At 36.8% G+C, this 21026-nt stretch overlaps 1 protein-coding gene across 3 annotated transcripts in view; it reads left to right on the top strand.

The window, feature by feature from the left end:
- Positions 1–21026, top strand: part of thoc2 (THO complex 2) — a 108945-nt gene that overhangs the window by 34526 nt on the left and 53393 nt on the right. For all 3 annotated transcript variants that reach the window (XM_048176218.1, XM_048176220.1, XM_048176217.1), the window contains exons 11-15: positions 2878–3050; positions 4013–4208; positions 6426–6464; positions 6896–7026; positions 8714–8815. In XM_048176218.1, the coding sequence (XP_048032175.1) occupies positions 2878–3050; positions 4013–4208; positions 6426–6464; positions 6896–7026; positions 8714–8815 (641 nt within the window). The remainder of the gene's footprint in view (positions 1–2877; positions 3051–4012; positions 4209–6425; positions 6465–6895; positions 7027–8713; positions 8816–21026) is intronic.

The raw sequence follows: 21026 nt of genomic DNA, 5'->3' as shown, positions 1-21026 counted from the left end.
GCCGGGACTATTTTGCATGTTCATCCGTGTATACTAAATCCGTTCATCTGCATATACTAAATGAAGCAAGGGTGTAGAGGTACATTCAAGCTATTTTAAGGCATGAATCAATTTTCAAGAGAAATCTCTTCATAATCTTATTATTCATCTTTGTTGCTGTCATCAGTTGTGATTGAATGACTCCAATCTGAATATACTCAGAGGTGCAGTACATCTCCATCACACATCAGATAGACCCTCAGCATGCTTTTACAGTGTTTTTCCTGGTCATAAATGGTCTTTGATCACACACATAGTTACAAAGTACCCTACTCATGTGAACTGACAATAAATCCAAAATAAATGCATAGAAACAGTTGTTAATATTAACTTCCTATTTATTCCTATATATCCTATTTATTCATGAAATTAAAAAAAACAAATTGACAGAAAATTAGTTTGTTTACACAAGACCACAGAAGAGTTTATCATTTAATGGTATAAATCCTTGTAAATGTCATCGTTATATAAATGCCTTTTGCTTGGCTGATCAGGTGCTTGATTACAGCGGTACTTGTACAGACACTAAGCGTGTTCTCAGGGACTCTCCGTCTGACAGGCATTCACAAAACACACTTCCAGACACAGAGATAAGCTGCAATTTAATCATGCTGTGTACTAAGTTAATACTTTAAATCTTCACCGTATAACGACAAGATCCATACAGAATGCATGCAGAACTTTTAAAATGCTGTGCAATAGGTATTAATGACGTTTATACAATTTATAAATCTCTTTCTTCAGTTCATTATTCAGAAGTACATGCAATATATTTATTAGTTTGTCTATTGCTATATTTACTATAAAGTTTATAAAGTCTGTAAAGGTCGAGAGCGCTCAATGCGCTGCAACTGAAGAAAACATGCAAATAGAAAAAACACCAGCAAATTAAGAAAACGTCTTTGTCAGTTTGACAATATATGTGCTGCAAATAATCACAGCGCAACCAAATACAGAAGCACGCTACAAATAGCACAGACAACAAAGGACATGTTTCAAGGGGACCCCAAACAAGTGACAAACCTGGCTGGGACATGCTTATTGTTCAATGTATACACGCCAGTGTTGTCTTCGATTACCTGAAAGGCGAGGTTTTTTGTTTATTTGAGCATCCTCATTGTATGTGCATTGTGAGTATTTACAGTGAGTTTCTGTATTTGGTTGTGTTGTGAATTTTTGTTTTTGAGATCACTGGGACACAATATAATGCATGAGGGGTTGAGGGGTGCAATAATTTAACTTGTTTGATCATTAATTTACTTATTTACTCATGTATTTATTTATTTATTTACTTTGTTTAATTATTGATTGAAATGAGAAACTTTCTGTGAGCAAAGATCGAGCTGTTGAAGAAACATGACATTTAGGTGAATATTTCACCCAAAAGGTGAGCCCTTGGGTATCATACATGCAATTTGCAATCTCTGCATGAAATTTATGCCGGTGAAGGAGTCTCAAAGAAAGATTTATAACAAGCACTTTTGACATTTTGTGAATAGATCAGCTTGCAATTCAATTTTGATCTGGGATGCAGTTTTGTAGTCTTTTAAAAACATTTTTAATGAGGAGTCCTCAATTTTAATATGCGCGTGTTGTCGCAAGTGTTATGTGGTGATGATACGAATTTAAGGAAGGCAAATTAATTGTAGTTCCTAATATTCATTTGAGATAACTAGTCTGAGATTAATGGGAAAACTAGCCAATTATTGCCTTGATATTGCCGAAGGCATCAGCCATTGGTGATATCTCTATCGTCGATACACAATACTATTGTTTGTCAGCACAACCCTTAATGCTCTCAATTATTGCATTAATAATAAATCAATAATTTAAACGGTGTTGATAAGAAAAATAAATACTCAGTCAATCAAAACAGTGGTCTGTAGCCTTTGTTAATATTTAGCTAATTAATAAAGGATTGTGTTCAATAGCATATTGGCTTTTGCTGTGGTATTGAACTATATATATATATATATTAAAAAAATATTAATCATCAACCTCTGGTAAATTCTTGGTAAAGTTGTAAGTTATTTCTAAATATTACAAAAAAGTTATTTTATTTCAACAGAGCAAGAATATTGTTTTCCATGATATGACCCCTTGATTCCTGCTAAATGATAATGTTTTATTATTGAGTGACATTTAAAAGTTCACATATTTCATATTGATAAAATGAAGATGGTAAACCAGGTCTGAATAATTAATACAAATAATAAAGCGAATTTAATGTAGTGTAGTTTAAAAAAAATAAAAAATAGTATCAGAGCATCTCCTTTTCTCTCACACATGTAACTTTGAATAAAACAGTTGCAACCATTTTCGATTTCAAGAATGTTAAAGAGAAATTTAAACAATTTGCGTAGAAAACCTTTTGCAGTACTTAAAAAATGGAGGACAAGTGGATAAGACATTCAAAGCATTTTTATAAGTTTATGTTGTGAATATAGTTTCATTTTTTTCTTGTGCTTTGACTGAGTGCATTTACTGTGCAGATGATGCAGAGCGTTGGGCATGATGTGGAATATCAGATAAATAAAAAAGCAAAATTCACAAATTATCAAAATATTGTTAGTGGCAGCCTAGTTTAAACATTTTATCCCATTCCAACTGAATATATGAATATCCAGGTTTTGCAGTAGTAGTTGTGGGTAATTAGACTTTGCATTTGTATGACTTGTAAGCTGTATGAAACAACACAGATGTTGTGTGTCGTCTGTCTCTGAAGATAAGAATCCCCTCAGACTCACCAGACGAGATAATGAACAGAAGAGCATGTAATGATGCCGTATGTGGAGGTGTGTCCTCCACTCCTCTAATCTGTTTTTCCTCTCATGTCAGCCTCCTGATAACCAGAAGCTGGGGCTGCTGGAGGCGCTGCTGAGGATCGGTGACTGGCAGCACGCTCAGAGCATCATGGATCAGATGCCAGCTTTCTACGCCACCTCCCACAAGGCCATCGCCATTGCACTGTGCCAACTGCTTCACCTGATGGTGGAGCCGCTCTACCGCAGGTATAGCTATCAGACACGTCTTCTGTCCTGGGCCTGTAACAGCGTTCTGTGTTAGTTTACAGCCATCTACTCAGTCACTGAATCGTCCTGACTGCCTCACTGAATCACAGATCCAGAGTTTATGATTAGCTCTAAATTAACAGAGAACCATTACTCCGATTATGAAATCAGTTTTATTTTTTCCCAAATTCCAGATTTATCGTTTTATAATTTGTTGTTTTAAATTTTAATCAAAAAGGATGTCTAATAAATTTCATAAACCGTTCTCATAAAACTTCAATAGTTGTTATATTAAGAATTAAAATGAACAATAATAGTGCAGTATGGATTTTTTTACTTTTTTTTTTTTTTTTTTTTTTTCCCCGACACATTATAATTTAAGTTTTCATTTTCTTGGATTCTGTGTTTTATGATTTAATATAAAATATCAAAAATGGTGGTAATCAAATGAATGCATTGAACTTAAACAATTTAAAACATAAAACGTAATCCAAAAAAAAGAAAATAAAAATTAAGGGACAGTTTTAAAGCAGCTGGCTATCAGCGGGTACCGGTACTGCAGACAGCAGATATTATGACATTTAAAAGTGAAAATAAATCTGTAGCGGGATGAAGATAAATTTTGGCAGCCACCAAAATAAATGTAGGAAAATTGTTTTTTTTTCTAGCCAGATCAGGCAAAACGAATGAGTGTCTTGAATGCCATTGTCACTCCCGTAAATTACTAAATTGTGTGTAAAAATTGGATTTCAGCACTAAAAGGTGAGCTGACCACCGAATTTACCTGCAGTGTGTACGTGGTCATACAGACCCTACAGCGATCAGAACATAGTCCACATGAGACGTGCTTTGAGCAGTATTGTCAGGCTCTAGAGCTGAGATAGAAGCACAAGTGAAAATTATACAGCAGTTGTATATGGCTGAGCTGTGTGTTGAGCTCTTTGAATGTGTTGTATTTTTAGGGCCGGAGTCCCTAAAGGTGCCAAAGGCGGTTTAATGACGCCTCTGCGGAACAAACAGGCACCGCGGCCGGCCGAAAGCTTTGACGATCTCTCCAGGGATGTCTTCACCATGCTGTGCTACCTGGGCCCTCACCTGTCCCATGACCCCATCCTGTTTGCCAAGATTGTGCGACTTGGCAAGAGTTTTATGAAAGAGGTGAAGAATGACACATAGCTGCAATTATATCTTCAGTATTTCTCAATATTAATTTGGTTTGCATTGATTCAAAAGGTTTTTTTTTCCCTCAATCAGAGGGAACTATTTATATAGATATGTATAAGATAGACATTGTAACATTATTTTTGAGTATATTTGACTGTTAATAAGCCATGAAAAAGAGCTAATTTTGGCATTTGTATGTTAGAGGCGGCTTTATTATGTGTGTGTGCTTCGGATGTGAGCTCAGTCTGCGGGAATGACTAGAATTATGCGCAATCCCTCGCTGGAATTCAGACCCAGTCACACCAACGCTATTTAACCGGAGTGAATGAGACTAAATCAGGGGTCTCAAACTCAAATTGGCAGGGGGCCATTTCTGTGATTGACACCTCATAGGAGGGCTATATTAACATTCAAGCGCAAGAAAGCGCAGCATTTCAGAAAATTTACTTTCCTTTGCATTATTTCTCATTTACTTCAAATTTCATTAGGCCTACTAAAATATTTTTATACGTATACTATAAATATTTTATTTACCATACTAAATGTAAACAGCAGTGTCTCTCTCATTGTTACAGAGTGTAATATAATTATATAATACTATTACTAATATAATAGGCCCTACTACTAATATACTAATATAATACTACTAATATAATACTATTAATTGCAATAGTCTGGTGCAACTTCTCACATCCAACAAGGTGCATGGAATAAAAAAATTAGTAATTTAGGAACAAAACCAGCAACACTTGTGGCATGGAGGGGTCAGAAATAAACAAAAAACTAGAGCTATATATATCAACTTTATTTTGCCGAAAAATAAAAATCTCTCATTGTTACATACATTATTAGTTTTTAAAGCTGCAGTCTGCAACTTTTTTGTGTTAAAAATTTACAAAAATTATATAATGAGAATATACAACATGAATCCATTTTCCAAACCGTGTTTTTGTCTTACCCTGAATCATTATGGTACACTTATAATAAGTGTTTATATACTATTTCAGACTGGACTGGTAGGACTCGCCGCAGAGTATCGCAGTAACTGCGTGACTCGCCATAGACATACATGGAGAAAAGTAGCTCCGGCTAGAATGTTCCTCCGCAAGACACGTGCAGTTCTGTTTATTAACCGCTAGAGGGCCAAAAATCGCGGATAGCAGCTTTAACATTTAGTGGAAGTATTTTCCCTTACATTATGTTAGCTTAAATAACATTAAAATTTTGCACTGAACAACACTGTACTGAACAAATACAATCCCTGAATACATCTGCACACTCTTCTGTTTCTTGCCAGACACCTGGCAGCGCTTCTGCTCACACAGCTGAGACACATTTGTCCAAGATGCCGTTTGAGCATCGGTAACGTTTAATGGTTGCATCGGACGCGTTTCGGAAAGAAGGAGAATGCTTATGTGCCGCTTATGTGACGCGATATGTGAATGCCCCTTAGAACGGCGACTTTTTCTTTGCATATCAGACAGATAGCAACTAGAGAATAATAATAATAATAATAATAATTTAGCGGGCCGGATTGTGTTTTATTTTTGAGATCAGTTGCGGGCCGGGTAGATGGGGAGGGCGGGCCGTAAATGGCCCGCGGGCCGGCAGTTTGAGACCACTGGACTAAATGAAAGGAGGCAGGTGCCTGTCAACTCTCTGTAGGAGAGAAGAGCAAGAAAGCGCATCTGGTATTGGTTTATTGATACTGCAGAAAGGAGTATTGGAATCAGTATCGATACATATCAAAATAACTATTTTTGACACTACCCTGACCCTAATATAGGACAAGCGGTTTGTGTGATGGATGGGTGGATGTTTAGTGCTGATGCAAAAAAACAAAAAAACAATTGCAATCATTACAACACCTCATAAATACAAATATCTCAACTGTACGTTGGCTATACAATGGGTGTGAGTGTTAGCTCACATAAATGTAGAAATGATTCACCACTTTTCACTACTGTACATTATGTTTAATAGCCAGATAGATGGACTTCCTCCAGTATTATTACATAATTGTCCTTGTATTTTTTGGGAGTCAGAGAATGTAATGGTGTGTCCCCGAGGTTGATGAGCTCTATATCAGGGCTGTTATTAGCTCTTCGGCTCACTTTAATGTAACCTGTGTGAGTTGTGTAGTCTCACTTTATTGTCGGTTAGCCTCTATTGATCACTGTCTGTCTGTGTATTTGTGTCTCTCTCTCTCAGTACCAAAGTGAAAGCAGACAAGACATCAAGGACAAAACGGTGAGTCATGGAAAGTCCTAAGTGGGAATCTAAAGTTGTATAAAAACAGTAATGGTTTATGGCTTTTTTTGTTTGCTAAATTCTCGAAGATCAGTGCTGACTGTATAGTGTATTTTGACATTTTTTGATGTCAATTTAAACCAAATTAAGCCCTTGATATATTCTCCCAAACAAATAATGTTAATCATTTTTAACACTGTACAGCTGCTAATTTTATTTGGATGCATTTGGCCAATGCAATGGCCAAATGAGTTTTCTTGAGAGATTTTAAACAGTTCCAAGATATTCAATACGGGCAAGATATAGTAGAGATCTCTTTTTCAGGCCCTTGATTAAAGCAGTGACTGAGAGCGTATGCTGGTCTCCAGCCTGTGTGAGAGCTGATTGTATAGAGGTATATGAAGTGATGGATCTGTCTGTGTCTTTGGCAGGACTCTCTGCTGAGCTGTTTTCTCAGTATTGCTGATCAGGTGTTGTTACCATCTCTCTCACTCATGGAGTGCAACGCCTGCATGTCGGAAGAGATCTGGGGCTTCTTTAAACTCTTCCCCTACCAGCACAGGTATGGTCAGTTCATCACAAAGCACTGTTCCCCTAACTTGTAGGTCTGCCTGCTCTGGACAATGTATAATATAAGCAAATATATGAGCAAAAACAAAAAATAAAAAAGCATTTGGCACAAGACATGCTTTCAGGCTCTGTCTCACACTGCCCAGGTAAATCTCACACCAAGTTTAAAAAAGCCAATGTGCTGCACAGACCGTTTGGCATATGACATCAAGAATTGCGAGAGCGACTCGAAAGCACAGCTGAAGACCTCTTGATTGGACCAGTCTGTACCAATCACATTTTCCCCACACCGTGCAAGGTCATTGTATATAAGCTGCTGACCCCACCTGCTCGACAATCACAGAAGGTGTTTAGGCGGCATTGTGAAAGGAGTATTTGTGCACTCAAAGCAGATTTACATGTCTAAGATAACTATAATTAATTTGAGTTGTTAATTTTAACCTTTAGTAATCCCTGAATGTTTACAGTATTAGTTGAGTTTTTCCTTGAGAAAAATGAACATGTAGCTATTGTACCTGATATTTGTTCAAATTAATCTATATTGAACCAAGATCAGAATTGTATCGCAAACTTATAAACTGAAATCGTGAAATTTGTCAAGCATTAATAAAAACAGTAGGCTATTTTATTGTACCATGTAAACATTGTATCATGTTGTCATTAAACTTTATGAAATTCTTTTTAGTTACCAAATGTTTTGACAATCACAAAAGTTGGCAACCCTGCTCTAAGAAAATGCTAGAAACATGCTAGCGGTGTGATGATGCACATTAAAACATGCTAAATCATTCTAAAGCCCTTAACACACCAAGCCGACGCCGGCAAACTAGTGGCAACGAAAGCAGACTGCGGGGTTGGCTCACGTTGGCAGCGTCTGGGTTCAAAGTTGCCCTCACACACCAAACCGACACTCGACACCCGACAGCCAAGTAGCATGTCCGTTCTGTGCCTGCGTAAGAAGCAATGCCTCTCCATACCAGCAGGTGGCAGTAGCTGAACAGCCAATCAGAATGACCAGATGGCCCGACTGACCGACGAGCTCCGACGCCGATTCAACATGTCGAATTGGCTGAAAAAAATCTGATGAGGACCATCTTCAGCCGACGGTGTGGAGCATACTGAGAAAACTTAGTCGGTCGACGAACAAAAACTGCCTGACGGCCGACTGTCGGCTTGGTGTGTTTAGGCCTTAATGTCTTAATTCATTCTAGAAACTCATTAGCAGCAATCTAAAACATGTTAGCAACATGCTAAAACACCCAAGCAACATATCGATCTATCCGTCTGTCTTTCCTTTTTCTGATAGACTGTATTGGCTTTAAAACCTTTTAAGCTTTTAAAAACCTGAAAAATGTATTTATTCTAAATATAGTCAAAGGATGTCTTCAGCTTACTTTATCTATTTGAAACTGTTAAACGTGATCGTAGATGTGCAACATTATGTGCTGTTTTATCATGGGAGTTGTTACATATTATTGTGTGTGATCATATACCAGCTGAAGGATGAGGCAGTTTTTACTGCTGCATCACTATTCCTTTAACTATTCCTTTGATATTCCCATATACTCTCCTTATACACGCATCTAAACGCAGTTAGAATGCCTTGATGAGTAAGGCAATCCAAATATATATAATAATTTGCGTTGCCTTACACAAGAATCTCTGTTTTGTGAAATTAGGTATCGCCTCTATGGGCAGTGGAAGAATGAGACGTATGGCAATCATCCCCTCCTGGTGAAAATCAAGGCTCAAACGGTAGACCGAGCCAAATACATCATGAAGTAAGTTTACTTTCTAGCTCAATCTAAATTAGGTCTTCAAAAAGGCTCTGCAATATAATCCTGAAACTGAGGTCCTCTGGCCTGTAGTGAGAAGAGGTGTTCCTAGTTTTATAGAACTTTTATGATGAAAATCACATGTAATTCTGAATTCACTCTTTATTATCTTGAGTTTACTTTACTGAACATGCCAGTGTGGCATAAGTAGGAGACCTTTTGTGGAGTAAAAAGCCCAGGGAAAGTTTATTTTCTTATATTGAGAAGATGGTCATAAAACTCAACAATGACCATCTAGTTTTGCTGCTGTATAGATAAATGAACTAAATGAATGAATAACTAATGTTTTTTACAATGGAAATGAATCAATACCAAATTTACTTAAGCTGGACAATGACTCTGTTTTCTATTAAATTACATTTAATTTAAATGTCCACTTAATATTTAATATTTTGCCACTTTCATTATGATAGAAATGCTACAGCCACTATAATGTCTTGAACAAGAATATGTGGACAACAAAACATGCAAACTCAGAGCTTTTATTTTGAAATTGGGATGACTAGTTCGCATATTTAGAAACGCATTGATGTATTCTCCTGTGTATCATGACAGCCCTAGTAAAGACATTAAGTGTTTTAAAGGAAAATAAATGCTAATACATTCATATAAATACAGTTTTTTTTTTTTTTTTTTAACTTTGTTTGTCAAAGAATCCTGGAAAATATATCGCTTTTCATAAAAATTTGAAGCAGCAAAACTGTTTTCAATATTGATAACAAATGTTTCTCAAACAGCAAATCGGCATCATTGAATGGTTTCTGAAGAATCGTGTGACACTGAAGACAGGAGTAAATTACATTTTGAAGCATTAACATAGAAGAGTTATTTTAAATTGTAATATTTCACAAAAATGTTAATCTTACTGACCCCAAACTTTTGAATGATAAGAGTAAACAAACAAAAACAAACAAAAGAGAAAACAAACCAAAAAAAATGCATAAAAAGTCAATAACTCCTGGGCTGTATTTCAAGTTTTACGATGACTTGGTGTGGTAAAAAAACAAGTTTAAGCCCGTTCACACCTAGAACGATAACTATAGTGATAACAATAAAGATATAGTTCTAATAATCATTCTAAATATAAAATAGTCCACATACCACAACTAAAACGAAAACGGCACAGTTAAACGATAGCTTTGGAATCCATATCAGACCATTTTTTTTTTTTTTTTTAAGGCTGATGAATGATAAAAACATTGACAGCCAATCAAAATTCATCCTCCTTTAAAGACCTCGAACATTTAAAGCGGCAGAAGTTAAAATTATATTGTGTGTTGGTGTGAATGCTAATACTGTCATCACTATAGTTATCTTTATAGTTTTTGTTCTTGGTGTGAACGGGCCTTTAGTTTTTAATCTTTCCATTCCACTATATGCATCCATTTACATATGGTGCCCAGTGACACAGTAAAGAAGTGAATAATGACAGAATTTTCATTTTTGAGTGGCCTCTTAAACACAAGTCCTCTTACTAGTCATCTAACAAACAGATAATGTTACCTAGCTAACTTCTAGATCCTCAATGCTGAGACGATTGCAGCCATTCCTGTTTCTATGGTAACGCTCTTATAGGTGGTTCTCTCAGGATTATGGGTAGTGTGGTTTTTAACTTCTTCAGATATATATAAATATATATTTTTTTCATTGGAACAAATGCCATCATTTAACAAACTCCAAGCTCATGATAGGTCTGTCTTAAATTTTACAAATAGATGTTTTAAATGGCGGTTTATTTTTTGGTGTTTTCACCTCTGCAGTCCCATTACTGACTGCAACCATTGCCCTTAGACTGTGTAGGTTTATGATGTTACATCACCGAGCGGTACAACTTTAACGGCAGTTCTCCTTGAACAAGGTTTTTATTGCTGTGTGTGTGTTCAGTTCCCTGTGCATATAGATGAGCTCTTTGAAAGGGTTTGCAGAATTGCTGCATCAGATTCTTTGCTTTCTTTTCAAGTGTGTTGAATAAATGATGATATTTTGGCAGATAATTGGATGGAGAGGGAGAGAGTGGAGAATGAACTGAGGCTAAACATGTCAAAATTGTTCAGGGAGAAAGAGGGGGAAGCTCAAGGTCGCCTGTCAAACGGGCCAAGTCAAGCTCTCGCATGTGTCAGGGCCGCTCTCAACCGTTTAGTCTCTTTCATTGGATGCTGTTTGTAGCTTGTGCAAGTAGTTTTGCATTTTTGCTTGTTCAGTTGAAAGGATCAAACTCATGAATATGACCAGACTAAGCTTATGCCTTACAAGTGATACCCCTGTCCAATTTATTCTGCTTTTTAAATGGGAACATTTGTTTACTTTTTGCATGTACTGGTTGTTTTTTGTTGTAATTATTTTTATGGTTAGCATTTAGTTGTTCTGGTTAGTGGTTTTTATTCTGTGATGATCTATGGATTGCCAAGGCAGAAGTTGATGTGTAGTAGTAGGCATGTGACAGTATTAGATTTTCATGTTGCGATTAATTGCTGAAGCTTTAGTCACGGTGTACGGTTATTATCACAATATTGAAATAAGTTGCAAAAAAAAGTGTTGTCATAGTATAACAGGTTTAAGAATTCTTTTTGTAATAACAAAAAGAACTCTGAATGTTTAAATACAATAATACAATACACAAAATATATAAAGTAAAAATTTCAGTTTAAATTTAATTAAAGTGCAAAAGAATTAGGCTATAAAGAACAACAGGTAACACTTCACAATAAGGTCTCATTATTTAATGCATTAACTAAGATTGAGCAATAGCTACATTTTTTACAGAAAGTATTATTTTTTTGTTAATGCTAGTTAAGAAATACAACTGATCATTGTTTGTTTTATCTCAGGTCCATTAAATAGGTTCTTTTGATTTTAGTAAATTAACATTAAGAATAATTAATGCTTTATAAGTATTTTTCATTGTCAGTTTGGTAATAATGAAATAACATGTTAACTAATGAAGCCGTATGTCTCAAAGTTTTACTGAACAATAACAAATAATCATAACATTTCTAATCATTAGGGCATGTTGTAGTCCAGATTAAAATTTAAAAATGTTTAAGTTTGAAAATAAATAGCCTATTAAGTCTTTAAGTATTAAGTATTTGGTGCTGTGATGAACAACGAGATTACAAAATGAAGAAAAAAAAAAAAAGTAAAAATGAATGGCTGTTTGAAGCATTTTAAAAACTTCACTAGCACAGTTGCTTTGTTTGAGGGGTTTCCGGGGTAACCACTGCATTCTGCTGTTTCATCAGCGCCCTCTTCTGTCAGAGAGTGAACGTGCACTTTCAGCGCGTCTCCTTCACTCGTTCCGCCATGTGCTTCTCGTGCACATTGGGCTTGTTTACATCTGAGCGTGTGAACCTTTGACGCAGAATACAGTGGTGTTGTGCATTTTATACAGTTGATGGATAAAGTATTCTCAAATGCATTATAAGAATTTTAATACTTGGTAATAAATTATTATTTACGGTATTTTGAAGTGCCCATGATAACAATATTGTGCATATTCATTATCGTGTAAACGTGTCAAACATGTAAGGAGCTATTTTTCTCATTCAGTATTCAGTTTCACTCAGAAAATACGTAGTCAGTCACAACTTCTGGTTCACGTTGACTTTAAATGCTTTATTTAGCTTTTAAGCATTTTTTAAATTTATTTTTTTATAAAAATCTGACCAAATTGGAGTAATTTTGCATGCACCATTTTCCATTCAGTGGCCTTACATGACTGTGTGTGTCTGCTGTCGGGCTGCGAGACATTAGTTGTGTGTTATTGTAGGAGGTGTAGGTGGTGTGTTAGACTGCAGTGCTGCTGCGGAGGATCTGTGAGCACTGAGGCATAAATACAGAGGAGTAGCTCTTCATTCAGCAGGGTGACAGGAGGAGGTGAAGAGACGTGCACATTCTCCAAAATCTGCATTAGGCTTTCATCTGAGAGCTCAGTGCGTTCTGCTGCGTTCATACTGTGTTCAGAGACACACAGGGTCTGTTCGACATAACATACTTCAGAATGTATACTGGACAGTAGCCAGAAAAATACTCAACTAGAGCACACTGTGCAATAATGTGTCCCACAATTCAATGTGCTTGAATTGGCCTTCCATTTTCAATGTGATGAATAAACGAAGTGATTTCAGCTACATTTGCAGTGTCTCACCCAATGAAACGGCATTCTAAAAACCCGGTGGTCAAGTTAAAGTTCACCTCACGTTTAATAACTTAGCTTTTTTTTTCCCATTCCACTGCCCGTGTCTTTTTTTTTTTTTTTTTTTTTTTTTTGCGCAATTGCGCATTTCTGAGTGAACAGCCGCTTAAAAGTATAGTTCACCGAAAAATGAAAAGTATCCCATGAATTACTCACCGTCAAGCCATCCTAGGTGTATATGACTATCTTCTTTCAGACGAGCACAATCGGAGATATATTTAAAAATATCCTTAGTCCTCCAAGGTTTATGGTTGTGAATGGGAACCCAAATTTTAAAACAAAAACATGCATCCATAAGGAAAAAAAAAAAAAAATGAATCGTACGACTCCAAGGGTTAAAGAAGGGATGCATTTTTGTAAGAAAATATCCATATTTAAAGCGATCATACACAGAATGTGCAAGTTGACTTGCGCCAAATGAATAACCCGTGACGCGATGTATGCATTTCTCTTTAAAATTTCTCATTTTAGACATCTAATTTGTGACCGGTGTTTTGTTTTGCTCTCTCCTCTGCTCCTCTGTGTTCATCATTGCATCAAAGCGTCAGGTCAAAGGTTACTCTTCCAACCAAATCGGCGTGCACAGTATGCGTACGGTGTTCCACTGAAAGCTATCTTTTTGAATTTATAGTTTTAAAAATGGATATTTCTTACAAAAACGCATCCCTTTGCTTCAAAAGGCCTTTATTAACCCTCTGGAGTTGTATGGATTCTTCTTCTTCTTTTTTTTTTTACGGATGGGTGCATTTTGTTTTGTTTTAAAATTTTCCATTAAAAAACTTGGAGGACTAAGGATATTTTTAAATATTATTTCCAATTGTGTTCATCTGAAAGAAGATGGTCCTATACACTTAGGATGGCTTGATGGTAAGTCATGGGATAATTTTCATTTTTGGGTGAACTATCCCTTTAAGACTAGCAATGTGTTCTATGTTCATAGAGCATCACACCAGAGCACCATCTTGTGGTCGGATCATTTTCTTCTCTTAACTGTTACCATTGCTGTATTGTCAACATGTCTAATAATAAAATTAAATTCGAATAAATCGAAAAAAAACCTGAAAAATCGCTCAGAAAAAGCTCAAATACTCTATTTGCTTTCAGTTAATCAAGTAATTTTCTAAAAATGTTTTCAAAAGACACAAGCAAATTGTTGATATGAATAAAGAAACATAGTCTGCCTTCAGTATCTGAAAGTGATTTAAGTATCTTGAAAGTTTCCTGACAAGTGCATTGATAGGTTTTCTCTCTTTCTCAGCATTATTGTTGTTTTATTTTTACTGATGACATCATAGGCCGCTTCTTAATAGCTGCGTTCACGCTACTGCACAGATCTGTTTTGACATTTCAGATGTTCTCTCAGTTTAACCCCTTAAGACATGACTCACTTTAGTTTAATGCACTTGCAACTAAAATTGCTTTTATGATGCAAAATTAATCTAATTACTTACCTGAAAATCCCTATAGCCTCATGCCGCTAACACTTTTCAGAACAATCACAAAAAGTACACAGGCATTTGAAAGCAGCCGTCTATGCCGCATTCCAAACGGCATAAATAATGTCTTCGTAGAGCATTTGGCAGAAAAAAAAAACACTGAAATGCCAGCAAAACTGCACATTATAAGCACTGCAACATCAAGCAAAAACCTGGGTTTCTCACCACCCATATACTACACAATGAAAACCATGATTGTCCTTGTAATTCACTTCAGCCTTTCCAAACATTATGTAAGATTAGTTACATTAGTTTATATAGCACTTTATTCAATAGATTGCTTTAACGCAAGCAGCTTTACAGTATCAAACATGACAGTGTTGGTGTCGATTTCGATTAGAATTACAACTTCAATTTCTACTATAAAGCACCTCTGCAGTAGACTGGGTAAACCCAGCCTGATCTGCTGGCGATTTGATTTCGCCCGGCAACTCGGTCTGGAAACCCGTACATTCATTTCTGCTGCATCTGTTACACTTTTGTGGGAACCAATCACAGACTGGCTTATCCACCTTGCTCACTATTGGTGGGTACAGAGCTCTTTCTATGGCTCTGGGCGGGTATAACACGATGACGTCTCTCGCACGACCGCCAATCCAATTCCTTTTAACTTCTCAACGATGCTGAATGACTTCTTTAGTTTAGTAAACAAATCGCTTGAGTGGGTGTAAATACCACTCACTTTAATGTTTTTTTTTTGCACAACCTGCAAAAATCTCTCAATGCCATTGCTGCTTCTTCAAACCGCTGATCAATGCTACAAACCAATACAAACTAAGCCTGTCTGGAGTTTTCGCGTCGCTCTGCAAAGTACGTCACCCGGATCGTTGATCTGATTGGTTGAAGGACTATCCAATTGCGTGAATAATGTAGGAAATACATAGCAAACTCCCCAGACCAGTGGTCAATTTTAAATTGAGCTTGGTCTGGTGATAGCCAGACAACCTCTGCAGTGTATTCATGTATTTACTTGTGTCTGACCTTGACGAGCTGAACAGAAGAAATTAACTGCAGAAGATTTCCATGTCAGAAGATGGAGCCTCAGAGCCATGCCTACCTGTTATGTAATCACCACAGACCAATGGTAGTTCAAAGGTAGTTCACTTTTTTACCAGCTGGAGCTCTTTTACAGAATAAAGGTTCTTTGATTTTAGCTTGAAGTATATCGAGCCTTAAGCTGAATTGTAAATTCTGAAGTTTTCAGAATCATGGAAGAGAGAATCAGAAAATCTTCTCCCACTCTTTCTTCCCCACCACTGTTTTTAACATCTCTTTCTTGACTTTGTTTGGGGTGCCAAAAGCCTGATATACTCAGTATACAAACTATGAACAAAAAGAAGTTTGAAATACATAACCAGAGATATACTGTTAGTGAACATCTAGCCATCCACACTGCTTAAAGCGTTGTTTAGATGAATATGTAATATGTGCTAAATTAAGTTATGCCACTCCACAAACCTCCAACAGAGCATATAAAATACCAAAAATATATATATATATTTTTTTAAAACCTTGCTGATTAAAACACTGCATTTATATAGAACTGTCTCTTTACGTCCACAACAAATGGGAAACTTTTCAGACACGCATTCCGACTTCGCCTCAGCACCACGCACAAGTCAAAGGAGCACGGAAAAGGTGTTAGGTGACGACGAGGGAGCTTCAGTTGAACAACAGTGAACTGCGGTCAGATGAGATGTTGTCAGGCTATGTCGGTACGTCGGTAAAACTAACATGACTGTCCAATCAGCCGTTATACTGTGCTCACGGCACGCACTCAAGAATTACACGCGCAAATGTGCCGGCGCACACTGCATAATTACTTTATTATTGCTTAAATAAAGCACAAAAGAAACTTCGAGCAATGACCGTCGTTGTTCTGTTGTAAGTTAAGTCATGAAATTACCAAGCATGCGATTAAAGCTGCCTCAAAACTGTGCATGTATGTATTTGTTGACATGGTTTTAAAGCTATTATTATCCAATTTGTTGGCCTTAAAACGTCTTAAAAATGCACATATGTACACTAAGGAAATCTATATTTTTTCGGTGGAGCATGTCCCCGAACCCCCCTAGCAAACTACGTTTTCTGACCTCGGTAATTAAACACTGCGTATGGCCCAGCTTGTATTCTATCTAATGAAATCTGAGGTAAACGTGTATGAAAAAAACAAAAATTCAAACCCTCCCCCCCCCTCTGTTTTTTTCACAGATCGCACCCTGCATATATGTATAGAGAGAGAGCATATTTCACAGTAGATTGATTTAAAGCAATCACCTTTACAGTATTAACCATGAAAAACGTGATTAAAAATACAACTTGAGTTTCTACTATCTGACCTTGATAGACTGAACAGAAAAAATGAATTGGAGAAGATTTCCATGTCAAAGAAGGCAGAGTCTCAGAGCCACACCTGCCTGTTACATGTCATTTCGTTCTTCGATTCACTTGAAGTATATCGGGGCCCTAAGAAACATGTTAAATTCATACTAGTGAGGCAGCTGATGTCCTGTGCTTCATGTGAGCTTTATTAGACTGCTGGGTATCAGAAGATGTCATTAGAGCTTGTTCATTGTGCTCTGAAGGTTAAGCAAACCAATTAGGCCACCTGATGTGACGTGGGGAATGCTCAGGAACACACACGCACGCAGGGCTTCCTTATTAAGACCAATGACACCGTCATAGCTGAGCAGTCAGCAGCTTTTGTCTGCTCACCAGCTCAAATGGAAACTCCACAATGCCAGTGCTGGCTCTGTGCCCTCCTCCAGTGTGTGTGTGTGTGTGTGTGTGTGTGTGTGTGTGTGTGTGTGTGTGTGTGTGTGTGTGTGTGTGTGTGTGTGTGTGTGTGTGTGTGTGTGTGTGTGTTTTCCCCCAGCTACTTTATTAATTGACTTTTTAATTGGCCCTTTTGTGCCACACTTCAGACAAAGCAGGTCTGCAGGAAAACACGGCCCCCCGCGCTCACAATTAACAGCGTTATAAAGAACAGCCCAAGAGGCACTGCGCGTTATGTGACAGTCCATCATGCACCTACTGGCATGTGTGATAAGAAATCAGCACAGAGGCGTGAAGACTCATGAAACATGAACGAGACGGGACGCGGACAGCCGTCCACTCTCACCGATAACTGAGACACCAGTCTGTCACTTGTCGTGATGTGAAAAATGTAATTAATGCAAGAATCACAACACTGGGGCAGCCATGTTAACTAGTGGTCGAACAATGGGTTTTTCCCTGTCTAAAAGCCTGTTCACACCAAGACGAAAACTGTACAAGATATCAGCAGTGTTGAGCTTTGTGTGATTATAATTGCTGGATTTTGTTTGCTGTCAAATCCAGTAGAATTGGTTGCTTCATCTTTCAAAAAAGTTTCTTTGCGATCTTTCCATTACATTGTGCTTAATTTACAAAACAAAATGCCCCAACCAAACATATAATCCTCAGACACAATTTGGGATGCCATTAAAATAAACAATCTTTTAATTTTTCATTTGTCTTGTTGTCGAAAGACTCAATTGTGTGGAGTGTGTCAGAAACTGAACGTGCATCTGTATACTGTATTCAATACAGCATTACTGATTTATAATAGTTCTATTCGCTTTGACACAATTCTCACACCCGGTGTAGGCAAGTGTCAGCCGTTAAGCGACTAAATGCCAGTGGGCGGGGCCTATGGTGTGATGTATAACTGTTTGTTGATGTCTTGCTGTAGAGGCAGTCATATACAAATGTATTGCCAGTGTTGCGTCACAGATCCTGCAATATCAAAACGAGCTGTTTTGGAGCTTGATTAAATGCTTTGTTTATAATGAGGAGGATGTTTTAAAGGTGCCCTAGAACTTTTTTTTAAAAGATGTAATATAAGTCTAAGGTGTCCCCTGAATGTGTCTGTGAAGTTTCAGCTCAAAATACCCCATAGATTTTTTTTTATTCATTTTTTTAACTGCCTATTTTGGGGCATCATTATAAATGAGCCGATTCAGGACTGCTGGCCCTTTAATTGCTCGTGCTCTCTGCCCACGGAGCTCGTGCTTGCCTTAAACAACATAAAAAATATATATACAGTTAATATAACCCTCAAAATGGATCTTTACAAAGTGTTCGTCATGCAGCATGTCTAATCACGTAAGTACAGTGTTTATTTGAATGTTTACATTTGGTTATGAATGAGTTTGATAGTGCTCCGTGGCTAAAGGCTAATGCTACACTGTTGGAGAGATTTATAAAGAATGAAGTTATGTTTATGAATTATACAGCCTGCAAGTGTTTAAAAATGAAAATAGCGACGACTCTTGTCTCCGTGAATACAGTAATAAACGATGGTAACTTTAACCACATTTAACAGTACATTAGCAACATGCTAACGAAACATTTATAAAGACAATTTACAAATATCACTAAAAATATCATGTTACCATTTTTCGCTGTTGTTATTGCTTGCTTACCTAGTCTGATGATTCAGCTGTGCACATCCAGACATTTATACTGGCTGCCCTTGTCTAATGCCTTTCATAATGATGGGAACATGGGCTGGCATATGCAAATATTGGGGGCGTACACCCCGACTGTTACGTAACAGTTGGTATTATGTTGAGATTCGCCTGTTCTTCGGACGTCTTTTAAACAAATGAGATTTATATAAGGAGGAGGAAACAATGGAGTTTGAGACTCACTGTATGTCTTTTCCATGTACTGCACTCTTGTTATTTAACTATGCCAAGGTAAATTCAATTTTTGAATCAAGGGCACTTTTAAGCTCGGAAACTTGCAGGATGTTTTAATGGTACAAAGACCTCTTATATGTCAAAAGATAACGGCAAATTTGACTTCTTGTCATGACCCTTTTAACACTCTGAGGTCTGAAAACGCGCCGGCGCGTTTTGCAGGGTTTTTTTCACATTGCAGCAAAACAGACTTAAAATACTCCGTCATTTTTTTGTCATAGAGACATAAGTAATATATCAATTGAAACTATAGAATATCTTCTTTTATTTGTATACACTCAGAGTAAAAACAAAATGTTGTGCTTTTTGTAAAATAAAGAAAACTAACATGATGCGTGATTTCTCCTCTCCCTCTGAACAAAGTCCAATCTGATAGTTCTCAGAAAATGAACTGTAACTTAGTGAATACTAATCACAGAAAAATTAAACTTATGTCTAAAAAAACTTTAAGATGTCAGGTTTTAAATCATGTAAATCAAATCGAAAACAAACCTTCTGTGTTTATGTAATCTGTATGAAAAGAGACACGTCAGAAGTCCGTGATTCAGCTCATTATCTGCTAATGCGGCCACGCCCACGGAGCCAGCGCTATTCAGACGCAAATTCAGAGGCAATACATGCATTCATCGTCTCAATCGTGTATTTATTGTCTTGAAAAGTGTTTATCTGGATGTAAAAGTCATGGTTAGCGATCTCTAGAAGACATGCAGTTAGTTCCTGTTTTCTTTTCTTCTATAGATGAATTTTAGATGAGTTTTTGTTTCTTTAGCGCCCTCCGGCTGCAGTATGAATTGCAAACTCCATTCATGGAATAGCCTCTTCTTCTTTTAGATGAATTTGTGGACTAAAAATGCACAGAGCGCCCTCCGACTTCAAGGATGAATTGAAAACACCAGCGCTCATAGTAATGACAATGAATATTAAATAAATATAACTCCTCTGTATAGAAAATTGACATAAGCATATGAGAATCCAATATTTCTCCAAATGTGCATGCTTTTAAACTAAAAGCCTATATTCAGAATCTTTGCATCACAAAAATACATTATATTTTAAAGTATAATATAAAACCATTACTTTATATTGTAATAATATTTTTCTGTATGTTTCATATATCATGATGAGCTTGAGACATCACAGAAGGTTTTTTTCACAGCCTACCTGACTGAAATGCCTCATTAATATGCAAGTCATTTCAGCTCATTACTATCCAATTCTTTTGTCTTCTCAGGTGAGAATGGCCCATTATTCAGTGGTGATTCACGCCTCCACGCATACTGTGTTTCTTGGCAAAATGTGTCTTACAAAAACTAAATCAATATATTGTTTTATATGAAGGAGTAGGCAGCATAAATTTTACATAATTTTGAAGCAAAAACTCTAGTTTACAACCTCCAATACCCAAAAGTATTGTAAACACAGATTTACTATACTTTTTTGGGCCTTATTTCAGTGACTTAAGTTTTTAGTTTTTTCAATAACCACGCATAAATGTTATTCCTTCAAAAACACAAACATGTACATACATGTTCCTCACATATTATTGTAGCCTAGTTTGTGCTGAATACAGTGTAATGACACTTTTTCCATTAATATGTTTATGAACAACTGAAAAAAGCACAAATGTCAGGGCATGTCAAAACTTCTCCAGGCCCCAAATCAGCCTCAGACTCCAGAGGGCTAAATGGACAAGTGGACATAATTATTAGTTAGTATAACCAATTTATAGGTCTGTCTTTAGTCAA

The sequence above is a fragment of the Megalobrama amblycephala genome, linkage group LG23 (assembly GCF_018812025.1).
Source record: "Megalobrama amblycephala isolate DHTTF-2021 linkage group LG23, ASM1881202v1, whole genome shotgun sequence".
Taxonomy (NCBI): Eukaryota; Metazoa; Chordata; class Actinopteri; order Cypriniformes; family Xenocyprididae; genus Megalobrama; species Megalobrama amblycephala.
This window is presented reverse-complemented; position numbering and strand designations above follow the sequence as displayed.